Here is a 26,100-nt window from a genome sequence, read left to right on the forward strand (position 1 = left end):
TATAGTAAATATTGGGCAAGAACCTAGTGTTGCCAGCAAGGCTTGTATTAGGCAAATGTCTAAATAGTTTATGTTCAGATATCTCAGGTATAACATTCTTAATAAAGAATATCCTGTGGTCCAAGGACATTGTAAGAAAGAGTTGAAGAGAGCGGTTCCCAAACTGCATGCATACAAGCTTTTTATAACTGTGACTTTGTGTTAAAATGAGACCTGTTAGTTGTTGGCTTAAATTCATTCATTACAACAGTGACTTGTAACTATCCCACTTTAAACAAAGTAGGTAAGATTAAACTTTACTACCTGTGGAACTCTCAAGTGTAAAAGTACTATAGTGGTATTACAAATTCACGGTCCATTTAGGTCAATTTCATGGTCATAAGATTTTTAAAATAGTAAATTTCATTATTTCAGCTATTTAACTCTGAAATGTCACGGTGTTGTAATTGTAGGAGTTGGGGGGCGGGGGGTTATAGTGGGTGGGTGGTGGTGGTACTGCTACCCTTACTTCTGTGCTGCTGCGGATGGTGGCACTGCTTTCAGAGTTGGGTAGCTGGAGAGCAGTGACTGCTGGCCAGGATCCCAGCTCTGATTTGGCAGAGCTGCCGCCAGCAGCAGTGCAGAAGTAAAGATAAGAGGGCATGGTATGGCATTGCCACCCTTACTTGGGCACTGCTGCCTGCAGAGCTGGGCCCTCAGTCGGCAGCCGCCACTCTCCAGCTGCCCAGCTCTGAAAGCAGCAGTGCCAAAGTACGGGTGGCATAGTATGGTATTCCTAATCTTATTTCTATGCCGCTGCTGGCTTAACTACTGATCTTGTGTACTTTTACCCTGTACCCTCAATTTCATGAGGGAGACCAGAGTTTCTCAAATTGGGGGTCCTGACCCAAAAGGGAGATGCAGGGGGTCACAGGGTTATTTTAGTGGGGGATCGTGGTATTGCAACGCTTGCTTCTGTACTGCCTACAGAGCTGGGTGGCTGGAGATATACAAGTTAATAGAACTCTGAACTTGTGTCTGGTACAGTTCAGATCTAAGGCCCAGCACCCTTTAGTTGTAATAAGTTTGGGGAAAGAATAAAGTTAGATGGTTGTCAGTAGTGCATGTTACAGTGGTACCTCAGATGTTGCATCTGCATTTTGTTCCACCCACAAGCATGTCTTCATAACACAACCCATTTAGCTAATCAGAAAATCAGGCAAAAAGAAGAGTCTAAAATTTGCTCAAGTCTTTTTACTCCAACATTATGAAAGTTTCAGGACTCTGTCCTGCCCACAACTCTTCCTGGAAAATAATGTATATGAGTGGCCTAATCTGGTTTGATGCACTGAATGTGTCTGGGAGGTAATTTAAATTGTCCTTTATTTTGAAGGTGTACTTTGCCTATTAACGTGAGAGCCAGTTAGAACACCTGTTTCCCGGTATTATTTATCCCATCTCTTACTCTGTCCCTGTCATAAATATAAAGGGAAGGGTAACCACCTTTCTGTATACAGTGCTATAAAATCCCTCCTGGCCAGAGGCAAAACCCTTTCACCTGTAAAAGCTTAAGAAGCTAAGGTAACCTAGCTGGCACCTGACCCAAAATCTCCAATGAGAGGAAAAGATACTTTCAAATCTGGAAGGGGGGGGACGGACACAAAGGGTTGGTCTGTCTGTGTGATGCTTTTGCTGGGAACAGATCAAGAATGCAGCCTTACAACTCCTGTCAAGTTAATAAGTAAGCTAGCTAGAAATGCGTTAGATTTCCTTTTGTGTAATGGCTGGTAAAATAAACTGTGCTGGATGGAATGTTTTTGTGCCTTTTTGTAACTTAAGGTTTTGCCTAGTGGGATTCTCTGTTCTGAATCTGATTACCCTGTAAGGTACTTACCATCCTGATTTTACAGAAGTGATTTTTACCTTTTCTTTAATTAAAATTCTTTTAAGAACCTAATTGATTTTTCATTGTTGTTAAGATCCAAGGGTTTGGGTCTGTGTTCACCTCTACAAATTGGTGAGGATTCTTATCAAGCCTTCCCCAGGAAAGGGGGTGTAGATTTGGGGAAGACGTCTCCAAGTGGGCTCTTTCCCTGTTCTTCGTTTAAAACGCTTGGTGGTGGCAGCATACGGTTCAAGGACAAGGCAAAGTTTGTACCTTGGGGAAGTTTTTAACATAAGCTGGTAAGAATAAGATTAGGGGGTCTTTCATGCAGGTCCCCACATCTGTACCCTAGAGTTCAGAGTGGGGAAGGAACCTTGACAGTCCCCTTTATGTTCTGTGGTCTGCCTTTTTATTAACTGGCACTTAAAGAAATTTCATCTTAAAGTCATTTTAAAGGGTCCCCTTATTATTAGGGATTGTAATCCCCTTGGCTCAGGTGCCATATTCAGCTTTTACAATGAAAATTGATTAGTTTCAGCCTCTAATTCTTTTAGGCTAATCAAATGATGCGGTTGTAAATGCTTCCAAGGAATATTTACCTCTAAATTTTTCACTTTCTTTTTGAATGGATGAAAGGGTGTTCTGGGGTGTTTTTTTGCCATAGGTTCTGAAACCCTTTTCTAAAACAAAAAAGTATGTGTTGGGTCTTAATATTAGAGTATTCCTTTAAGAAAATTGGGTCTCTGAAAGGTAAAATATAGCGCCAGAGAAGTAAACTCCAGATCTATGCATTTAATTATTTCCTGGTGGACTTCTAATGTTTGTGTGGTATCCTGTTAATTTAGAGCTGCCAGCTCTGAAGGCAGCCGTGTAGAAGTAAGGGTGGCATGGTATGGTATTGCTAATCTTACTTCTGTGTTGCTGTTGGCCTCCACCCGCCCAGCTGTGAAGAAATGAGTCTCAATACCCCAATCCCTCCTAAAATAACCCTGTGACCCTGTCTCCCCCATGAAATCGGGGGCTATACAGTAAAAGCACACAAGATCAGATTTCATGTGTTGTTTTTATGGCTGTGAATTTGGAAGAGCCCTGCAAATAACACACATCTCTAATAGCAATTAATGTTGCTGATAAAATAAGAGAATAAACCAAACTTCAGTGTCTGAGTCGTTAAGCAAACGTTCTTCAGACTTTCCTCGCTGAAGTGAGGAGTACCTCAAAGTCCCAATTTTCAGGAAAATAAAATTTAAAAAAATTGTTCTAAAAATGTATCTGCAAGTTTTTTTCATGAAGTTGATGGATTTCCACTTCATACAACTAAATTCAGTGCCGTATGAAAGCTTATGCCCAAATAAATCTGTTAGCCTTTAAGGTGCCACTGGACTCCTCATTGTTTTTGTGGATACAGACTAACACAGCTACCCCCCAATACGTCTAAAAATGTGAATTTCCTTTTGATGTCTTTGTTGCTTGCCAGTTCCCAATCAGAAAACTGTTTTTTCTGTATCTCATTGAGAGCCACACAGACAGCAAGAACGGGCCAGAAATTGAAACGGCAGGGTACTTCTCGTGCTCTCTGTAGATGTTTCTCTTTCAGTTCTGGTTTAGTTAAAAACCTGTTCTAGAATACTGTAGTTTTTGTTTTGGAGAAGCTTGTTTAACTGGATGTTTACTATAAGTGAGTAAGAGTGATCTTTCAGGAGGCCTTACTGAAGTACAAGATGTCTAATGAGTGTGGTATTAATGAGCACTGAAAACAAACACTAGCATTCGACTCGAGTCAGCATACTGTGCTTGCTGTCCTCAAAGTGATACAGCATTCATCAGGCTATATAATTGACAGATTATGCAGCAGCCAAACTCCTGCCTCAAGACTGAAACCCTAGGTCAGACATAGCAGAACATGGTGTCTGCAATGTATTATGGGTTAAGGAAGTGAACTTGCCAATTAAAACTACTTCTCTACTCTAAACTAAACAAAATTCACTCTACTTCAATATGAAGTAAAGGCATTTGAGTTACAGATGGCATATTTTGTTGATGCGATCCTGTCCCATGCAGGAGTGGGAATGACACTAAGCAGGCTGAATAACTTTTAGTGCTTCTAAAGTACTTAAAGTCTTGGAAAGAAGCAGCATACCTGGCTGGTTTTATCCCAGTGCTACAGATAGAGGTTGAGGGCTCTGCAGCTCGCTTCCACTCTTGAGTCATATAAACCTGCAAGCTTTGTGACATAACCCAGCCTCTAAGGAGGTGTAGCTAAGAAATTCCTGGCAGGCTATTCATAATGCTTTCTTGCAGGGCTTTCTACACCTTTTTCTGTAGCAGCTGGTACTGGCCTTCCCTTCCACTTCTTCATGACGGCTTAAAAGTTGCCTCAACCAAATGCAACATATTTTGTGCTAACTTACTCCACATCTGCCTGCAAAATAGTTGTTTCTCAGACTACATAGATTCATGAAAGTATGTTTAAAGCCAGACAACTAGAATTCTGTTGGACTGGGTCCTAAAAAATGGTTGAGGTCATTGATGGGCAGCCTGCAAGAGTTGTTCTGCTGAATGCCTGGCCTATGAACTAAACTATTTACCGTTCTTCCAGTAGAATGGATACTCTGGAGAAAGATTTGTCAGCAGTTTTTTGAGCTTTTTGTTCATCAAGGAAGCTGTAATTCTTGCAGATGGCTTCTTCAGAAGCTAGAAATTAATGGAATGGTGTTTATGACTTTCACCTGTCTGAGCTGTAACTGAAAAATGGAATCTGTACAAGAGCTGTTAAAATTGCCTTCTGAGGGGTCTGGGGAATGGGGAAAAGACACTAGAAACAGATGGAATCTTTTGTCTAGCAATGAATTTAACTTCTTCCATGCTCCAAGGTTGCAGAATTTTACCTAAGATGACTGTGCTGATTTTATTATACAATTCTATATTATAAGCTTATAGCATTAAATATGTGTACCATCTGTTCAGTAGGCAGATATTATTCTAATGGGTGGCTGTAGTAGCTTGTTAATAGGATGCATTATATTGTACCTAGAAGAGTGGACAACATGACTTGCCCTCAAAGTAGTTCTAATGCTAAATAAAGTTGCTGACCATTGCTTGAAATGAAATCTTAATTTATGGAAATACTAAAGCTAGTTTATTTTTACCTTGCTGTAAAGTAGCAATACTGTCTAGCCAGTTTCTCCAGGATTTGCCACTGGATGCATAGACTGTGCAACCAGCAATGTGACAGGCACCGGTCAATAAACCTTTTTCCCCTTGGGAAGCCCTAAGAGTGCCCAAGGTGGTAGTGGAACTCCCTGGGTGAAGAAAATATCCCCAGAAAAGCAATGAGCCAGAATCCTGTTGGCCAACAGTATCGACGCTCCTGAGACCACACCCATTTAGAAAAGGCACAGTTGCTGACACAATAAGGCAGGTGCTTCCTTCAACTTGGAGTGGTGCTTTGTCTAGAAGTTGCAGCAAATCTCTACCAATCGTCTTGATGGTCACTTGTCTTGGTGGGAAGGACCCAGGCATTGGCAGCAGCTCAGATATCCAAGCAGCCCTATTTAGGGGTGGCCTGCTTACCCCAGTTTGGGGAAGGCCCTAGAAAAGATGGACTAAGAAGAGCTCCCATCCGATTTCTTCTTTCCTGGCTCTAAATTAATCATTGCTTGTTGGGGTGTTAACACTGCATTAACCATACTCGAACTGAAAGACCATGAACTTCAGAAAACAGCCATAATTGATAGAGAACTGCATCAACTAAGTGTTGATATTGCAATCCTCAGTGAGATGAGACTTTTGGAAACTGGATCACTAGATAGAAGTAAACTACCACTTCTGTGGAAAATGAACCAGTGATCTATGGTGTGGGATTTGTTGATGCAAAGCCTCTACCGCTTTTGGCAAAGTTATCTCATGTGTCTGGAAACAACAAGCTGCTAACCTGAACACAAAGGTGTCCACTTACCAGGCTTGTGTCCTCAGTACCCTCCTTAATGGCTGTGAAAGCTGGGTCATGTACCCCCAAGCAGGAGCAGAGATTGACTAGCTTCCACCTTCCCTGACTTCTCTAATTTTTCTGAGACACTTAAAACCAACGGATCACTAACAAGATCCTTCAGAGAACCAGCCTACAGTCTAAGCAGACTATGCTGGATGCTTGCAGGCTTCGCTGGGGGGACATGTGAAGTGCATGCCTTAAGATCATCTGCCAAAGGCTGTGCTGTATGGCCAACTTAAGAACAACCCACACCACACAGGTAGGCCACAGCTCCACTACTGCAAGGTCTCTAGAAATTCAGCCTTCTCCCATTTGTCAGTGGGAATGCTGCCCACAACCGCTCAGTCTGGAGAAGCTTGGCCAAGGCTGGTGCAGTCATCGTGGAGACCCATTAGAGAGCCCAGGCTGAAGCCCACAAGCAAGCCAAGAAGCACAGAGTATGCTCCAACCTCCATCTGGTGAGTGGACCTGTACCCACTGTAGGAAGTTCTGCCACTCACATATGGGTTCTTCTCCCACACCATTGACTGACTTCATGGTATTTCCTTTCATCTGTCAAGATGTTGGATGGTCATAGTAAAGAAGCAACTGTACTGAAAGTAAGGACTATCTGAAGATTTAATCTCATTGCTAAAGTGCTGTCTTGACAAAATGGTACTTCATTCAACATCTGCCTTACATGCTGGATTTTGCAACTGTCATCTTTAGCAATAAACTCAAAACAGCCATTTCTGCTGGTTAGAAGTACTTAGTCTCTGCAGCTCCTTGGAGGGCGCAACTATAGTGTGAAATACTTCAACGGTTTGCTTTGTAGGAAGACACTGTTGCCAGGGATGTTGTGTCACAAGGGTTTAAAACAATGACTTTCTCTTTGGTTTAAACCAAAAATACTTTCAGCAGAATAACTAATCTTACTCTGTCCTGCATAGTAGAATTGATTCTAAGCAGACTGAAGAAGAATCCTTAAATCTAACAGTTAACCAGATGTGATGGTAACTGTGGGTGATGGTGAAACTTGTGGGAAGGGTGGTAGTGGAAAAGCTAGGAAATAAGGTTGTTCAGAATTAAAGTGAAACAACCTTCTGTAGCCCGTAAGGCAAATTTATAAAATGCTGAAATTCAAGTTAGAAATGAATCACCTGCACTGATACTTGTGACTTGCCTAAACAAGTCCTATCCTGTAAAACAAATTTGTACCCTAGTTTTGGTTTAGAGACTCAGACTAGTGACATGTAGTGTATAATAATTCCTTTGGAAACTTCAAGAGTGCTGCTGGTGTACGCTTACCTATACAGTGCTGGACAAATGAGTCACAACCTGGAAGAGCCTACAACCTAAAGGCACAAGTAAAAGATAGTGTAGTCTAATGGCTGAAATGCTTGATGGAATAGGAATGTATTGAGAAGCATCTTGGATGAGGAGAGGGAGACTAACTAGAACTTTCCAAGCATGAAAGGGATCGTGAAATAGCACAGAGTGCAAGAGCCTAAGGGAGCAGTCATGAGAAGGTTGGGTGGAGGATAAGGCTTCTAGGAATTGAGGTATTGGAATGGGGTGGAGTTGTGCAGAGCCTTGAATGCAAGGATGAAAAGCTTTCAGCTGAATAGGGAATAGATGAAGCTCTTGATTATTGGAGGGGATCTATCTCCTTTCTCTTAGTTTAAGGGTAAAATTGGTAGCAATTTGATTTTTAGGGTTTAGAATTTCATTTGTCACCTCAGCCAATCTTTATTGTTATTGGTTGCCCATCCTAATATCTGTCACTATAGCCATCAGAGTATCCCCTGAACTTGATTGTGCTAAAATGGTTGGCAGTGAAACTGTAAATATCACTCAATGGTTAGATGTAACTCATCACCTTTATGAGCTGTTGGCTTAACTACCTGTAGACTTGGCAAATATCTTCAACTTTGGATTGGTTTCACATTTTTGAAGTAGTCTTCTTTTGAAATGGAATGTCTTTTGGCTTCTTTAAAATGAAACCTTAGTTTGTACTACTAGAAGGGCATTTATGCATCAATTTACCTGCATACATTGTCCCCTAAAATACAGGGCCCTGCACACGTTGCACTGTATGACTTCAAAATTGATCATTTGATTAACTTGGCTAGGTTCTACAGAAGTGAGCCATATTAAGGAGAAATGGTCACCTGTGTTTTTGAGGGAGGGAGTTTCAGATGTAAGGAGCAGCCTGGAAGAAGGCACAGATGACATAAAGAGCAGGAAAAAGAGTTGAGTTGAGCAAAGTTGAAAGCCAAGTGATCAGGATAAAAGCAGGAACCTTGTGCATGGTCACAAGACCACATTGCTTGCTGCCTTCAGAGAAGACGGACATTGCTGTTTCAGGCAGCTTTTGCCTGACAAACAGAATATTACTGCTTGTAAATTTTCTGCACCAGATGTGTTGTCAAACAACTTTTTACGAATATATTGAGGCTGTTTTTGCTTACCTTGCTTAAAGCGTCCAATCACATTCTGAATATACTTAATAAATGAGGTCTTAGTTGTATTTCATAGATTTTTTTTAGGTGATTGGCTTCTTGTTGTGTGAACCGGTAGAGTACACCTTAATCTAAAGATTAGGCCTGATTCTGTCCTGTGTGGGTAGTGGTGTTAGAGACTCTTTAGATCAGAGGTCCCAAAACTGTGGGGCACACCCCCAGAGCAAAGTTGTTGTTGTTGGTTTTTTGGTTTTTTTTGGGGGTGGCAGGGACCAGGTCAGCCCCCATGGGGGTGGGGCCGGAGCACCATCCAGCTCTGCTCCAGCCCCCACTCCCGGCTGTGACTCCATGCCTGGCTGTAGCTTCTGCTTCCGCCCCCCAGCCTTATCCCTGTCCATGCCCCTCTTGCGTTCCCCCGCCCCAGAGCTGTGGCCCAGCTCTGGCCTCTGCTCCTGCGGTGGCAGAGGGGGACATGGCTTAGGAGGGGCATGACCCTGAAAAGTTTGGGGACCACTGCTTTACATAGTAGCAAGTAGGGTAAAGGGATCTCTGGGGAGAAGTGAAACAGACTGCACAGTGCAGGGGGGGAAAGGGTCATAAGGGGTGGGAGGAAGAGGAAAAACTTAACCAGAAGATCACTACACGCGCACAAGCCATCCACAATCCTGTATAGGAAAGAGTGGGGAGTAGGCCTGAAACCTAAAAGGGAAAGGTACAGTCTAACAAAGCAAGTACTTTTAGAGATGTTATCAAGTTGATGTTAAAGTAGAGCTGCTTAGTTCTTGAAGGAACTGTGTGGTGTGGCTTGGCCACAATGTGGCTTTGGGGGACAGAGGTGTTCACCTGAATGGCTTGAATAAATTTCTGAAGCCCTGGCCATCACCTTCAAAAAACGGGTAGAATTTTCTGGGTGCTCAACTGAGAGGCCTTCAGAGTCTAACATTTTGCAAAATGCTGAGGATGCTCTGAAAACTAGATATCAAAGTATGCAGAATGGCTAGTAAGATTTTTTTGATGTATTACAAAATAAGTACCAAATAACCTGTCAAGTGAGAAGCATCTGGAATAACGAAATGGAACTTCTCTTATAGTTTTGAGGTACTGTGTAAGTAGGTCAGTGAAGTCTCACCTTTTTCTAAGCCACCGACACAACAAAAGCCCTGTCAGTGAGAATGAAAACATGAACTATCAATGGCTTGAAAAATTAGCAACTTGAACCTCCACTGCCAGGGCATCTTAGAGACAAAATTTTCTTAGGTTCACTTTTAATTGCTAGTTACAACTATCTACAAACTAAAGTAAAAATAGCTTCAGAATTACACTGTAAAAAGGCCATTGGCTTCTCTGGCCATATCTTAACTCCTAAAAGACCTCCTGCAGTATAAATAGAATCTGTAAATTTACCCAAGTTGCCCACTCATTCATCTGTCACTTAAACTGTATCTTACTTTAGAGGTTGATCTCTTCCTCTGCATTTCAGAGTTCAGTAGTAAAGTCAACATACAACACACTTTTATAACTGCAGAAGTCTTTATATATAATCAGTCAGATGAGCAAAGGTGAATTTGCAATAATCTCTGTTTAAATATCAATTTACAGAACAGTCTGTATTTATCAGTTTCTAGACTTGTATGCAAATCTGTATTTGAGGCATCCAGTTGCCTTTATTCATTGGTTCAGTAATGGGTAAATGCAGTGGAGAGTTAAAGGGCAACTGAACTGTAGAAGGAGCATAACTTTGTAACCAGGAAATAGAATGGCGCAAGGCCTGATGTTACAAGTTGATCATGATCTCTGGATATTACCTTATGAACCATGTTTAAAGCAGTTAGAAAAGGAGTACATGCATCCAGTGAAGTGAGCTGTAGCTCACGAAAGCTTATGCTCAGATAAATTTGTTAGTCTCTAAGGTGCCACAAATACTCCTTTTCTTTTTGTGGATACAGACTAACACGGCTGCTACATTGAAACCTGTCTTTAAAGCAGTTGTAACTCTGCTGCTTTATGCAGAAGTCCTAAGTAATTTACAGGACAGTTTAGCTACTTAATGAGTCAGGTTATGGAAAGATGTGTGCAAGGTCTTGTCTTGTGGCAATATGCTGTTGGAGAGATGGGATAGCTTAGAGTAATGAGAGAGCTCTCACATCTGAGATGTCCCAAGAGTCACCTAATTCAGTTTGATTATAGTGGACACTGACCCATTTCACAAACCTACTACAGCCAATACTACTTCAGCAGAGACCTGAGTCTGGAAGAAAGCGTTTACTTTTGCAGAGGCAAACTTAAAGTTGAGGCAGAATAGCCTGGGAGAAATCTGTACTATTGTTACCAGTACCTGTTTGTTTAGGGCCCCCCCCCCCCACACACACACAAAAAAAAGCCCCTGGTTTCCAGTACCATGTAAAAGGCCTCCTTTGGCCAATGTAAGCTAACACTACAGATAAAAGTAGGAACCATACCATTACTATGAAAGGAAGTACCAGTTTATACATCTTGTAAGACCATGATCTATAACTAATCTTTAATACTAAATAGTAATGCACAATAGCATGAACATTCTCTCAAACCTTCAGTCACCCTGAAATCCTCACCTTCCTGTCTACAGGACACACCCCACTCCCACTTTTCTGAGTACTGTTGAAATTTGTGCAAATTGAGATGCCAGTTTTGTTTCTCAGGAGGCTCAGAGGCTGTGCAAGTTTTTCCAGTTGCCATCTTATTGCCCTAGGGAGTTGAAGCATAGCTTTTTTTTGTGTGTGTTGAAAGCCAGTCCCACTGGAGTTGACACCCTCTGTACATGTTGCCCAATTAAGCTATGTAAGACTCAGAAAAAATACCTATTCCAGAGTGATAGTGAGGTTCCCATAGCACACAGCTGGAATACTAAGCTCCATCACAAGAAGGACTTGCATCTTTGTTCTTTTAGAGCTCTGTATAACCAAGAGATTGAGTTACTTCACATAGCTTAACGTAAGCAAATCATTTTTCCTCTGGTTTAGCTTCATGCACAGTACTTGCTCACTAGATATTCATTCTTTTTGATTTCGAATGAAACATTTCTGGATAGGCCTGAGGGAAATCGTGGTTGGAAATGAGAATTAATAGGCCTCCATACAAAAATTAGTTGCATCACCTATGTTTCCTGGCACTTCAACTAGAAAATCCTCTCCTTACTGAGGACACGGTTTTTTTGTGTATTTTTCTTTTAAATAGCCATGTACTGTAAACCCTGTCAATCATGCATATACATGATTCTGTGCTGAAACATTCTCTGCTTACTGTGACAAGATCTAATACAAACTCTCTTCTATTCAGTCAGGTCAATTCAGTGAAGATATGATTCCTACAGTGGGCTTCAATATGAGGAAAGTTACGAAGGGCAATGTGACGATAAAGGTATGTCAAGAACATTTTGCTCCTTATTGGGGCAAAAGTGTTCAATAGCTTTTAAAGGGATGCTCTCAGATTAGGTCACTGTCTGAAATGAACTCCATAGATTGACTTGAGAAAGCTAAATTGACCTTTCATCAGTCCAGCTTTGTTTTGTCTTGCCATCAGTCAGGTGTCTTCCTTCTCTTCTCTCTCCTCCTTTCTCTCCCCCCCCCCCCCCCAAAAAAAAAAAAACAAAAAAAAAAACAAACAACCAAGACAAGCCTGTTTTGCTTGCCGGTTCTTAGTCACTAGTATAATGCTGCTTGTCTGAGTTGCAAACACACAGCAGGGGAATTTCTAATTCAATTTTTCTTCCTGAAGCATTTAAAAATGCATGGAATAATCAAACCAGAAGCTTTGGTTAAACTTCTTCATGCATAAGAGCCCTTCTGTGTTAAAATGGAATGTTCGACTGGCATGTTCTGTTATGACTATATTCAGCTATTTCCAGTGGATCAGTAGGAATAACTCTTAAATTCTTATCTGTGTAAGAACATTAAATTCTGGCTTCTCTCCAGGCAGCATTCAACTCTGTATTAAATGAGAAATATACCAGAAACGTACAGGCTAAACAACAGAACCTCTTCGTTCTCTGGAAAACCAAGTTTAAAATGGGAGCTTAAATAATCTCTTGTGTCGAATAGGAATCAAATTTCAGTTTATTCCCTTCTGAGACAGGAATTTGGGATTATGAACAAAAAATGGCACTAGCTCCTCAAATGGGCAAAGGAAGGGAGAAGTCCCTTGAATCTTCACACTTGGGAACAGTAGCATAATGGGTTCTCAAGCTAGCAGAAAATGGACGACTTATCCAATTTCAAGGAAAATTATACCACGGAAAAGTTACTCAGAATGCTCCATATGACAGACTGGTCTAGATCTCCCTTCTCCCTATCCGAAGTGGCATGATGAGTGCCCCGCTATGCTGCTGCTATGTTTCTGTTGTCTTGCATCTAGAATACTATGGCATATGTGGCTCTCGCCTTTTTTTTTTTAAAGTTATTATCCACACTCCTGAGGGTCGCTACTGTTTTTGCTGGATACCATCTAGAACTGACAGAATTCTGATCTGCCCTAGTCCTCCCATTTACAGATAACAGCATCAAGATACTTATTATGAAAGGCTATGGTTACATCAAAAGCTGTGACTCCAGATAACATATGGGCCATACAATTCATTTATGTATTCAGGCTCTCTGCTCATGACTTGTGTCCAGTGGGACTTCCCAAACTTAATAAATATTTGTCTACAACCTTTCCCACTTCCCTTACCCATGCCACTGCTATGGTACCTAGAGTAAAGCTGTAACTTTAAAAATTAAAATGACTTCTAGTTTTGGGCAAGGATGTTGCTTTTACATAATTAACAAATTGTAAAGTCTGCTGTTCATCTACAGCACTGTACAGGAAACACACTGTCAACTAATTAGAAGCTCTGAAATTACCTTATAGTAAGTTGTCAATTCTGCCAGTGGAGCAGAAATCCAAGAATACTAGACTCACTTGGATTAACATGGCTCCCAGCTTTCAGAGGGTCGGGGCTTCTGCGCGCCTTAATATAATGTCCTGATCCCATTTCCTCAACCCCCAAAAACACCAAGTATGTAGTATAGGGCTGAAATAAATATATATATATATATTTTCCCCCCATAACAGTGTGTGGCTTATGACCCTTCCTATGTACACTTAGCTTATTGCAGAAACATACAGTACCCACAAAGGTATTCTAGCTAGTATCTTTTGGATCAAAAAACCCCCTCACTGACAACTGACTGACTACACTTAATACATTCTGATTTACAATCCTGACTTAGCCTTCCACTCTCCTTTTTGGTGCTCTGACTCTTCCATGTGCCCCAATTTCTTAAGAAACTTCAAAGCAGGTTTTTTCAATTGCAGCTAATTGTTCAAATGATCCACAACCTCATACCACAAGTTATGCTGGCTGCTTATACTGCAAGAAGTGAACTTAACAGGTCTGTTTTCTGGCATTGATACACTACCATGACACCTTAAAACTAATTCAGGAAATGCAAGAGTTAACCTTAAATCAGAACACTCTATTGCAAAGCCCAGTTTTGCCCTCAGATTTATGCGATCATCATTGTACAGATTCATGGATGAAGTGGCCCCTGTTTGAAGGTATACATGAGTGGTGGGCAACCTGCAGCCTCTGGGCTGCACACTGCCCATCAGGGTAATCCACTGGCAGACGGCCAGACAGTTTGTTTACATTTGCACAGCCGCCCGCAGCTCCCAGTGGCCGCAGTTTGCCATTCTTGGCCAATGGGAGCTGGAGAAAGCGGCGGCAAGCACGTCCCTGTGGCCCACACCACTTCCCCCAGCTCCTGTTGGCTAGGAATGGCAAACTGTGGCCACTAGGAGCTCTGGGCAGCTGTGCAAATGTAAACTGCCTGGCAGTCTGCCAGCAGATTACCCTGTTGGGCCTCAGGTTGCCCACCACTGGTATATGTGGTGTAGAACCCAACACTCATTTGAAATATGGATGACTTGAGGTTCTTCAACTTCTTGTATTAATATTGTTACATTTACAGGCACTTGCCCTAATAGGCTAGCGCACAAATATTGCTGCATTCTGCTTAATCAGAAATTCTCAACTATGGAAACCTGCAGTGAAATAACACAACAAAACTATTGTTACCTCAGTTTTCAGTCTGCATTGTTCAAGGGTCTAATAAATAGGTAACTTTTAACTGGATCATGCTGTGAAATTCTTGTAAACTGCTCTGTAGATTTGTAAAGTTCAATAACTTGAGTTTGAGTTTAAGTGTAGGACTTTTTCCTACATATTCTGCTGTAAAGAGACTTTCTCTGGAGGCGCAAGTTAAACATAACCTTTCCCCTTGATGTGCCAGAGTTCCTTTTGTCAGTCCTCCAGTGAGACGCTCCATGCAAATAGCTGACTTCAGCGTGTATGCTGAGTGCAAAGTTGCATACTCTTACGCTGTCTTTGTTTTAGAACGACATGCATCTTCTTGTTTTGCTGTGTGCTGGGTAATACAGAAGTTCTGTAACTTCTGTGAATTTTTTAGGTGTCAAGCTTTCAGATACAAGCATCTATATTTTTACTTAATGTCTTAAAGTAGGGGAGAGTGTGGATAGATGACCCTGCTGACTAGAACCATACCATTATAGTGGAAATAGCCTTTGTGTGAAAACTACTGAGAAGACATAAGGATCAAATACTTTCAAGCACTTCACTTCACCTGTTAATAGTTCTTTTATACTGTGCTTTGTGATGTTTAAATTTAGACTTAACCTAGTGCCTTGCTAAACTTGCTTTTCCTTTAAGATCTGGGATATAGGAGGGCAGCCACGATTCCGAAGCATGTGGGAGCGATATTGCAGAGGCGTTAATGCTATTGTGTAAGTAAAGACTGTGTCAGGCTGCTCTCATCAGCTGTAGATTTTTCTTCTTCTTTGCAGCTGAGAAATAAGCCTTCAATTTGCAAACTAGTGTTCTGTTTTACTTCAGAATTCGGTTGTAGCCCCTCTAAACTAGCTTTTGAATGGTGTTGGGAAGAACTAAGGCTTGATTTCTTTTTAGCTATTGTTTATGTAACTTCTGATCTAATATATTAACTTCTTGACATCTGAAATCATCTGCACGACCTTTGTGAGACAGTCTGTAGCTTGACTGCCTCAACTCCAAGTACATTTTAAATGGGAGAGTTTATCAAGCTCTACTTGGCTGACTAGTATTTGGGACAGTTGCCCCCTCTGCAAGACTTGTAAATTTGTTCAAACAGATAGTCCTGAAACTCAGTACATGTGCTAGTACATCTAGTTTCTGAAGCTTATAAACCTGCTTAAGTTACTGAATAACTAAATTTACAATATCTTTTTAAAGATATATGGTAGATGCTGCTGATCGTGAAAAGATAGAAGCCTCTCGAAATGAGCTACATAACCTTCTAGACAAACCACAGTTACAAGGAATCCCTGTAAGTAGTATATTCTGGCTCTCACATTGCATGCTTGGTATCAGCAAAAAGGTAGGTGTGGTAATATCTTTTATTGGATCAGCTCCTGTTGGTGGAAGCTACAAGCTTTCGAGCTACCCAGCTGCTCTTCAGGTCTGAGGAAGAAAGCAGAGAATCTGAAATAAATACATGTTGGGACAGATTGTTAAGCAGAAGGGTTAACATAGTTGTTGGGGCATTTAATGCACTGGATGAGGTACACCACTTGTGTAGACCCAGGAATTTTGAAAGGTGGGTATTCATGATGGTAGCAGGGGAGATATGTCTACAGATTTTGCATCTATTCTGCCAGGGTCTGCTTTGAGTTGGTGTGTCCTGGTCTGTGGGGTGCTTGCTTCTGATGATGAACGTGGCAAGGTTGGGGGATTGTTTGAATACCAGAAGAGGGGGTTTAGGAAAAATTTATTTCAGGATGTGGTTCCCATCAAATACTGGCTGTAATTGTTTCATAATGTGATGCTGGCAGACTAGGTGCCAGCTTATGCCAAGGGCCCTAGGCCTCTGTCAAGATTCCTTCCCCACCCTGAACTCTCGGGTACAGATGTGGGGACCTGCATGAAAAACCCCCTAAGCTTATTTTTACCAGCTTAGGTTAAAACTTCCCCAAGGTACAAAATATTTTTTACCTTTTTGCCCTTGGACTTTATTGCTGCCATCACCAAGCGTCTAAAAAATTATATAACGGGGAAATGTCATTCTCCCCCCCCCCCCCCAAAAAAAAATCCTCCCCAAACCCTACACCCCCTTTCCTGGGGAAGGCTTGATAAAAATCCTCACCCATTTGCATAGGTGAACACAGACCCAAACCCTTGGATCTTAAGAACAATGAAAAAGCAATCAGGTTCTTAAAAGAATTTTTTTAATTGAAGAAAGTAAAAATCACCTCTGTAAAATCAGGATGGTAACTACCTTACAGGGTAATAGGATTCAAAACCTTAAGTTACAAAAAGATACAAAAACAGGAATATACATTCCATTCAGCACAGCTTATTTTATCAGCCATTTAAACAAAACAGAATCTCTCGCATATCTAGCTAGATTACTTACTAAGTTCTAAGACTCCATTCCTTTTCTGTTCCTGGCAAAACGACACAGACGGAGCAAACCTTTGTTCCCCCATCCCCCCTTGAAAGTATCTTGTCTCCTCATTGGTCATTTTGGTCAGGTGCCAGCGAGGTTATCCTAGCTCCTTAACCCTTTACAGGTGAAAGGGTTTTTCCTCTGGCCAGGAGGGATTTTAAAGGTGTTTACCCTTCCCTTTATATTTATGACAGCCTCACTGAACACTGACTGACAAATGCATAGCTGGAGACCAATCTGGTCCCACCTGTGTGTTAGCATTATTAAAACAGAAGTTGACAAGAATGTGTTAGTGTTTACACATGATGAAAGGCTTGTAGGCTGCTGCATGTTTTGATCTGTTATAACTTTCACTATGGGCCACAGATGTTATAATGTGTGCATTTTAAACATCTGTAATTGTGTAACTCGGGAAAGAAGCATTAATTAATGTGAAGTGCTGGTCCTTCACACAAGAAGGCCTATGGAAATCAAACCACTATGAAACAGCAAAGGACAAGGACTTTGTTGGTTGAGGCCAACACCCCTCCTCCCCCCCCCCCCGCAGAGGAGGTAGGTGCTGCCATTTCTACCATCACAGAAGGAATTGCATCACTATACTGCTTGGAATTTGGAGAGGGCAATATTTGTAAGTTTTTAAGCAAGTGATCCCCAAGCTGCTTAGCTTGTGTTAGCCCTAAAGAACATATAGAGTGCCTCTTACAGCAGCTTCTATTACCTTTTGAAACCTGAAACTGTAACTTATTTGTGTGTTTACTTGTTGTAACCTTCTAAATAACTCTAAAGATCTGTTAGCCAAGAAAAAGAAATTAAGTTAGTTTATAGAATTGGCCACAAGTATTGCCTTTGAGAGATCTAAGGTACAGTTGACTGGGGTAAGTGACTGGTCCTTTAGGACTGAGAGTAACCTGAATATTGTGACCTTTTGGTGTAAGGGACCATCTATCACAAGGCAAGTTGCCTAGGTGGCAAGATAAACCAGAGTAGCCAAGGGGGGCTGTCAGACCGCATGTTGAGGCGGTTGTCGTGTTTGCGGAGTTCACACTTGATACTTGGTTGGTGAAATCTAGGTATAGACAACACAACCAGTTTGGGATTTTTGCCCTGTTTTTTTAAGTCTGCCTTGAGATTGGCACTCATGGTCATGAGCCATTCTAGACAGCTTGAACAATATTCAATATGGTTTCCAGTGTGGGATGTTAGCTGACAACTAAGTTTGTTGTCCGAAGGGTTTTTTCCTGTATTGAAGCAGGTTTCCCCTGGGGTATTTGGGTGATCCTTACCATGATGTGATCCACTTCTCTGAAGTATCCTTGTTTTGGTGAAGGTGGTTTTAAGTGTTTTAAGGTGTATATCCCAGATTTTCTCCTTGGAGCATATTTTTTGGTGTCTGAGTGCCTGGCTGTAGCTAAGACTTCTTGGGGTGTTTGGAGTGGTTGCTGGATCTAGGAAGGTAAGTGTGGTGATCAGTTGGTTACTTGGGTTTACAGCTGTTTGTAGGCCTCCATTGTTTGAGCAAATTATGGTGTCCAGGAAGTGATCTTGATGTGGGAGTATTCTGGAGAGAGTTTGATAGATGCATGGTGGTGGTTGAAGTTGTGGTGGGAAATCTGAGGAAGTTTAGGTGTTCAGTCTAGAGGATGAAAATAGAATTGAAATTTCAGGTATATCATTGACTTCATGGTGCATTTTTCCAGAAATTCTTCCTCAAGGTGGTCCTCGAAGAGGCTTGCATATTGGGGAGCCATCGTAGTACCTGTGGCTGTTTTTCCATGGTTTGGACTAAGTGTTCGTTAAATGTGAAATTATGGGTGAAAATGAAATGGATGAGCTTAGTGATGTGTTTAGGGTGGATTTGAGTATTGTACATTAATTTGTAGGCATTATTTTGTATGCATGAGGCAGACTACGATGGTATCATTGTGAGGGAGGTGAACACCATCCTTGCCACCATGGAGGTCTGGGCGAGATTGTTCATGGTGGGGAGTTTCTGGAGGAAGCAGACCCTTTTGTGTGGTGAGTGACCTAAGGATGGTTTCTATTAGTCCTGATACTCTCTCAATAAGAGTGCTGTGGCCAGATACGATGGGTCTGCCTGGGTTCCCCTGTTTTGTGTCTCTTGAAGCACGTAGAACAATTCTGTGGTGGGTTTGTGAGGGATGAGTTTGTAGAGTTTTTCTTGGAGTTTTTTGGGGCAAGGATTTGATGGTATATTAAGTTGTGGTGTGTTCTTTATAGGTGGCGTCTGTTGGTCTTGTTGACGTAGTTATGATGAAGTGCTATGATAGCATCTGCTCTGTCTGCAAGTTTGATCTCTATCTGCTGGTTAGGATTCAGGGACTTTGCAAAACCTTCAGACGTATCTCCACTGCTACAATGATTAGTACCTTTTCAAGAGTCATGAATCTGACATGTGCCTATCACAACATGCTGTGCCTCATCCAGTGCATTAAATGCTCCAATCACAACTATGTAGGGGAAACCAGACAATCACTATGCTCTCGGATGATCTCACTCAGGAAAAATGATAAAAGACCAAAACACTGTATCAGCTGTGATCTTTTTTCTTCTTCCCCCCCCTTCCCCCCCCCCCCCCACACAAAGTGATCATCTCAGATCTGATCTTTCAATAATTGTCCTCAAAGAAAACCTGCACAACATACTCAGAAGGTGAGCTTGGGAACTTAACTGTAAGTCTGCTAGACAACAAAAAATATGGACTTAACAGAGACACTGGTTTTATGCCTCATTTCAACAATTTGAAACACACCACACTGCCTGCTGTCCTTAATTGCCCTCTTCATTTCAAGTGATGGTTTAAAAACAAATTGTAGGCCTTCTGCTTAACAGTCTGTCCCAGCTTGTATTTACCTCAGACGCTCTGCTTCCTTCCCCAGACCTGGAGAAGAGTTCTGTGTAGGTCAAAAGCTTGTACTTTCCACTAACAGACATTGGTCCAATAAAAAAATACTACATCACGTACCTTGTCTCTCTCATCCTGGGACCAACAGTTACAACACTGCAAACATATTCAGTCTCACGCAGATTTGTATGCAACTTCAAACGAAATGTAAGTTTTATGCAAATTTGTAGGTTAACTCTTAGAAATCATTAAGCATATAAGGTTGGTTCTTCATGGTAAAGTTAGCTTGTGCAAACACTTATCACCTACCATGCCTGTTCTATTTTACTTTGCATTTTTATAATGCAGCTATCCCATGCTTTAGGCACATCTTGCTCGATGCTGTTTGAATTGTTTTGTTCAGCACCTACTGCAAGTAAATCATTTAGGGCAGGGACAGGTTTACTGTGTACAATGCCTAACACAATGGGGCCTTGATCTGGCTCAAGCCTCTAAATGTTACCATAACACAATAGTCAATAAATTACAATCATAGTGCAAAGCATAATCCACACTTTAAATTTTAGAAACACAGAGATCTGGGAAACTTGGTACAAAGGTAAACCCAGTAACCACAGAGGCAAGCTCTGAGAAGAATCCATTGTTCAGTCCAAAAATGGAGGGCAACAGGTGGAGGAATAGCAGACCTCCAAGAAAGAGGAGCTCTAAAGCACAGGAAACTGAAATAAGACCTGCTGATTGTTCTAAAGACCACCATCAAGGACTTGAGCAGACCTCTGGAAGGGGCTTTCATAATCTGGTCTTGAGGATTCTGTTTTGACCTTAGTAGTCTAACAGCTGAGACATAATTGATAAAATAGACTGAGGGGGAGGTGCAAATACTCAAATCCAACTTATTAAATCATCTTTCTACAAGGGCTTGAAAGTGACACAGACCAATGTTTTTTTTGTCTCCCTGTACTCAAAGTAAAATATACATCCCTACTTGATGACTGCCTGTGTTTGTGAGCAATGTTCTGTTTCTCACTGTTGCTAATATCTACTGTTTTAGGTTCTAGTACTTGGAAACAAGAGAGACCTTCCTAATGCTCTGGATGAGAAGCAGCTAATTGAAAAGATGTAAGTCTCAAAGAAAATGTGATTGAGAGAGTCTACTAAAATTTTAATTAGCTAAATTCTTGTAGATATGTCTAAGTCATACAAAATGAGCAAATTTCAGCTTACTGCTCTCATGTCGTCTTATTTATAGCTGATGGCTTGAAAGACTGTAGAGAAACAAGCTTGCATGCAGTAGATTAAGTGATAGTGTCTAGGAAACGGTTAAGTGACTAATGTCGAAATGAGATCCCACTTTGTTAACACCAAATGTTACTACATGTCTCCTCTCTTTCAGGAATCTGGCTGCTATTCAGGACAGAGAAATTTGCTGCTATTCAATTTCTTGCAAAGAAAAGGATAATATAGGTAATATAACTTAACCCAGAAATGCCAATTTGAGAAAAATACCTTTCTTGAACTGGAGGTACACACACTCTAACCTCTTGTCTGTGTTCGACATAAGCAATGAGTCTGAGCCATTTTCAAAGTTCTGTACAGTATACATTCATTATAGTAACTTCCTCAGTGTCATTTTAGTACAAATAATTTTATGCCACTTTGGAGGAGTTAAGAAGCACTGAACTTGAAGCCTTTACAATACTTGTATCCAGTCAGTGAAATGAAGTTTATTGTATTACTTCAGCTAGTCTCTAGTTATGAGCTGCAAGCTAGAAATAGCAAATTTAGCTTAAAATACAATAGTTCACATCTTCAACTCTTTTAGATTTGAAGCTTATGAAAAGAACTGTAGCTAGGTTCTAGTGTTCAGGAAACCAGTTTCCTGGACACTCATCCATGATTTAATCGGAGGAAATAAAGTATATGAATGCATAAAGGCTCCAATTCCTTATTGCATAACAAATCTCATTTGTTTGGTGCAGTAGTGGGTATTCTGTTTCTTTTACTTCTGGGCTAGATGCATCAGAGGGAGCTTGGACAAAAATCTGGAGGGAGAAGTGTGCAATCTACTTTGCTAGGTAACAAAATGTTAGGTGCTCCACCTACTCTACAGGTATAAGAAGGCCAGCTGGTTGAGGCTGTTACATGACCTTAAATGACTAATGCTGCAACTCAGACAAGGCTGTTGCATTGCCAAGATCTGGGGGAAGCTAGATTGTGATATGGTGACTTGACCATATCTATCTCATTTAACCATTCTGGGTAACAGATGGCCAGTATATAAAAAGATGTTCTTTATCATTGCCTTTTTATAATATGAAATTAAGTTATCACTTCGAGTGGATATAGCTAACACTTATCTTCAAACCGCATTTTCTGGAATCCGTGCTTCCAAACCAAGATTCAGACATAAGGATGTTATTGTAGATTATCTGCAGGGTGTCAAACCAATAAACTTGGTGTCCTGGCTTTGTATTTCTGGCTGTTCATGTATCTTCCTGTGCTTCAACAGTCTTGTGATTGCTCAGGAAATTGACCTGGGTAAGAATCTCTGTATTTTCATTACACTCCCTGCTTACAACATTGGACCGGTGACAGCGCACGTACCTAAAACCTCACCTGTCTAAATAATCAAAGCTAGAAGGGTACCCATCAGAGTACAGATGGGTAAACTGAGAATACTAGCTCAGTCACAGTTAATTAGCATCTGAACTAAGAGTAGGATGGTCATCTGATTCCCAGGCTAGTGTGCTTGAGGCTTATGTATCTGACTAAAGTTAGCTTCCCCAGAACATGGTATTGTATAGCTAATAAGATCCAATATGTGTGTGGAATAAGACAAGTCTCTGGCTTCAGTTCTTTCTCTTTAATTTTATGTAGCTTGTTTTTGGGATTTGTCTAATGCTGGAGCCCTCAGATGTGCCCAGGTATTCCTTCCACTGGCTTCTTTACAGTTTCATATTAGGTGCTGTTGAAATTTTGCTGATTTTATGTGGCACTTCTGAGGGTGTAGGAGGGGGCAGTAGGACCAGGTACCAGTGAGACATGTTTTAACTTCCAATACAGACTCTTTTGGGGGTGTAGAGGGGAGGTGAAATTTCTCCAGCCTATGACAATATTGAAGGTTCCTCTCAGCTGTGTACTGAGAACAGCATCCTGGAAGAACTTCTATAACATATACTGGAAAACTTTTATTTATATATATATATATATATATATATAAAAATATAATTTTTGAGGGGGAGGGGGTAACTTAAATCTTTAGCTATATGTAAAAACCTTACACAAGTGCATCTTTTGTTTTTCCTTTAGATATCACGCTTCAGTGGCTTATTCAGCATTCAAAATCTAGAAGAAGCTGAAGTCTTCCTGGAATCTCCCAGCTGGCCATAATCTCAGAATTGTCCACTCCCTCCATGATGAATTACAACCCAATAGTCCTCTTGTATCCAAGAAATGGCCTTTTTCAGTTCATTTCTCATGTGCACTGCTGAAGACCTATATTCCTCTTTCTATCACAAAGAATCAACTAGAGTTGTCATGATAAGTCAGCACAAAAAGGGTTTATTTTTCAGCTGTCTAAAGAGTGTGTGTGTGTGTGGGTGGCTGGGGGCTTTTTAAAATTATCTGTACCATATTAAATCAGAGTACATTTCTGTTCTGGTCTTTCTGGGCCAGATTTTTATATTTGATTTTCAGAAAATGTTCATATTTTATTTCTAGTGTTTAGTGGCTTGAAGATGCTGTCACTGCACAGCATTAAGATTCTAGTGCCATATAGGGCATTTAGAAAGCATCCCACATCACACTTAAAGGTTAACTTCATTTTAATCTCACAAATGCATGTGAGGTGCATATTGTAAGATTTAGAAATGGAAACTGTCTGCATAGGGAAGCACTAGGTCAGCATCACTAATTCTACAGATGGGACTTTATGTAGTCACTTCTAGACACCACTTTTCTGATGAATTAGAAAAGCCAAATCTTGTATTTGTCTAGATCATTACTTGTATCTTCCTTCTTTGTTTTATGGGGATGGAAATGGAATATTTTACTAACCGCTTTCAACAGTTGGAGTATTCTAGGAGACTAAACAAATTTGCTAAGAGCATCGCTTTGCTCACAAATGCATTTTTCTGTCTCCAGATGCTTTAAATGGTCTTTATCTGAAACACCAGAACAAATCTGAGTTGCTGCATGATACTCAAATTACTTTTACTTTAGTTTGGTAATCAGTGATACTGCTGACTTTCAGCACTGCACCTGTGTTACTGTATAGTCAGTGTCTCTTATTCATGGAATAGCTGGGCACAGTTTCATCTGGTGCTATGGAATATCTAGCTATTGTGACAACTCTAGACCTGCCTGCTTGCTCAATGTAATCATGTGCAAAGTCTACAGGTTGTAAGTTGAAATATTTTATTGTGTCTCAAAGCACAAGAGCCAATGAATTGATCCTGTTTCTTGATTAGCTTCTACAGTATGGAGAAATATGTATAAACTAAAGATTGTAACATGTCTTTATAGCTATACTTTCTCAGTGACTTCAGTATATTTAAAGGGACAGACTCATCAAGACTGGTTTGTTCATATAGTAATGTTAATGTAGCCCACTGTAGTGTATACAACTATGATACACCTGCTCATGTTGCCTCACACTGTGTGTGATTCTTTTAAGCAGCACCTAAACATAGATTCAGATGGTGCACTTTCAGAGCCTTCAGTTGTGAACACTTTCGTCCATCACGTAATTAAGACAAACCAGTTTTAATTTAGATTGCTATGGCCTTACTGTTCTGTGTCAACTACTGCACTGTGCGCACACTACATGTTGTCTCCATTCATAAACCCAGCTTGTATTTTAGTTTGTCCTTTCATTCTCTGAAGCATGGTTTCAATTAATCCCATAGTAGTGTTGGTACTGTGGAGAGGGGTATATTAACTTGCTACTGTAGTCACTAGTTCACCCTGGACTGCTACAGTTACTTTGTTTAGCAACTTTGCTTGTGCCTAAAATAAGGAAACTGAACTAGAATGTGTGAATCTTTCTGTGTGGGGACCAGGTCATTGTTTAGTTAACTGGCCTATAGCTGAACTTGGTGTGTTTGGTGTGTATCTACTTGACTGCTTTTAGAATTTATGGCATCCAAACACTACTTACTACCAACTATTAACCTGTGCATTAATCTCTGCATGTGAACAATTTAAATAATTACTGAACTTTGTAAATAAGTGAATTTTTTTTATTTGGATGCATATTGTTGGTTTACTGCTCTTCAGCTTTATTCAATAAACTTACATTTTGAGGGTTATATTGACACTTACCTTACTGACTCCTCAGTTATAGTCTGGCTTAATGTCTTTCTGTGGGCCACGGGTGAATATTAACTGTATTCTGACTTCTATTTTGACTTCCTGTTTAATTTTAGAATAGTGATTGGACAACATACAGTGTTTCACAGAAGGAATGGCTGGTCCATCTGAAACTTGCCCTACTCACCTCTTCCTTGCACATAGAACTCATAATTGCATGCTTGGATCCTGGAAGAAAACAGAGTGGACTGTTGTGATCATCTGGTCTGACCCATCTAACACAGAGCAGGCCATAGAACTTCCTTGAAATTATTCCTAGAGCATATCTTAGAATAATGTCCAGTGTTGATTTAAAAATTGTCGGTTGGAGAATCTACCATGACCTTGGGTAAATTGTTCCAGTGGTTAATTGCCCTCACAGTTAGATTCAGTCTGGAAAAAAGGTGTAAATTTTTGTCTAGTTTAACTTCCAACCATTGGATCATGTTATAACTTTCTCTGCTAGATTGAAGAGCCCATTATTAAACATTTGTTCCTCATGTAGGTACTTAGACTGTCATCCAGTTGCCCTTACATTCTCTTTGTTAAGCTAAATAGGTTGAGCTCCTTGACTATCACTATAAGGACTCTTTTCTTTCTTTTTTTTTCAATCCTCTAATCGTTCTCCTGGCTCTTCTCTGAACCCTCTTCAATTTATCAACATCCTTGAATTGTGGACACTAGAACGGGATAGTTTTCCAGCAGCAGTTGCACCAGTGCCAAATATAAAGATTAAAATAACCTTTTTATTTCTATTCAAGATTTTCTTGTTTAGACATTCAAGGATTACATTAGCCCTTTTGGCCACAGTATTGGTGACCTGTCCTCTTCATTATTTACTATTCCCCCAATTTTTCTCATCTGCAAAAACTTTGATTTTTGTTTTCCTCCAGATCATTAATAAATATTTTAAATAGTGTAGGGCTAAGAACTGAGCCCTATGCGACTCCACGAGAAACACACCCTTTGAATGATTCCCTATTAGGTCTCAATATGTAACTGCAGTCAGCCAGCTTTTAATCCATTTGTGTACCATGTTAATTTTCTCTTTCTAGTGTTTCATCAAAACGTCATGC

General features: G+C 40.6%; 1 protein-coding gene across 1 annotated transcript in view; it reads left to right on the forward strand.

The window, feature by feature from the left end:
- Window positions 1-24,984, forward strand: part of ARL8B (ARF like GTPase 8B) — a 33,654-nt gene extending 8,670 nt beyond the window's left edge. The window contains exons 2-7 of the mRNA XM_073351186.1: window positions 11,612-11,692; window positions 15,042-15,115; window positions 15,600-15,693; window positions 20,727-20,794; window positions 21,069-21,139; window positions 22,985-24,984. Coding sequence (XP_073207287.1) covers window positions 11,612-11,692; window positions 15,042-15,115; window positions 15,600-15,693; window positions 20,727-20,794; window positions 21,069-21,139; window positions 22,985-23,034 — 438 coding nt within the window. The 3' untranslated portion in view covers window positions 23,035-24,984. The remainder of the gene's footprint in view (window positions 1-11,611; window positions 11,693-15,041; window positions 15,116-15,599; window positions 15,694-20,726; window positions 20,795-21,068; window positions 21,140-22,984) is intronic.
- Window positions 24,985-26,100: the final 1,116 nt, after the last annotated feature.

Source organism: Lepidochelys kempii, chromosome 7 (genome assembly GCF_965140265.1).
Source record: "Lepidochelys kempii isolate rLepKem1 chromosome 7, rLepKem1.hap2, whole genome shotgun sequence".
Classification (NCBI taxonomy): domain Eukaryota; kingdom Metazoa; phylum Chordata; order Testudines; family Cheloniidae; genus Lepidochelys; species Lepidochelys kempii.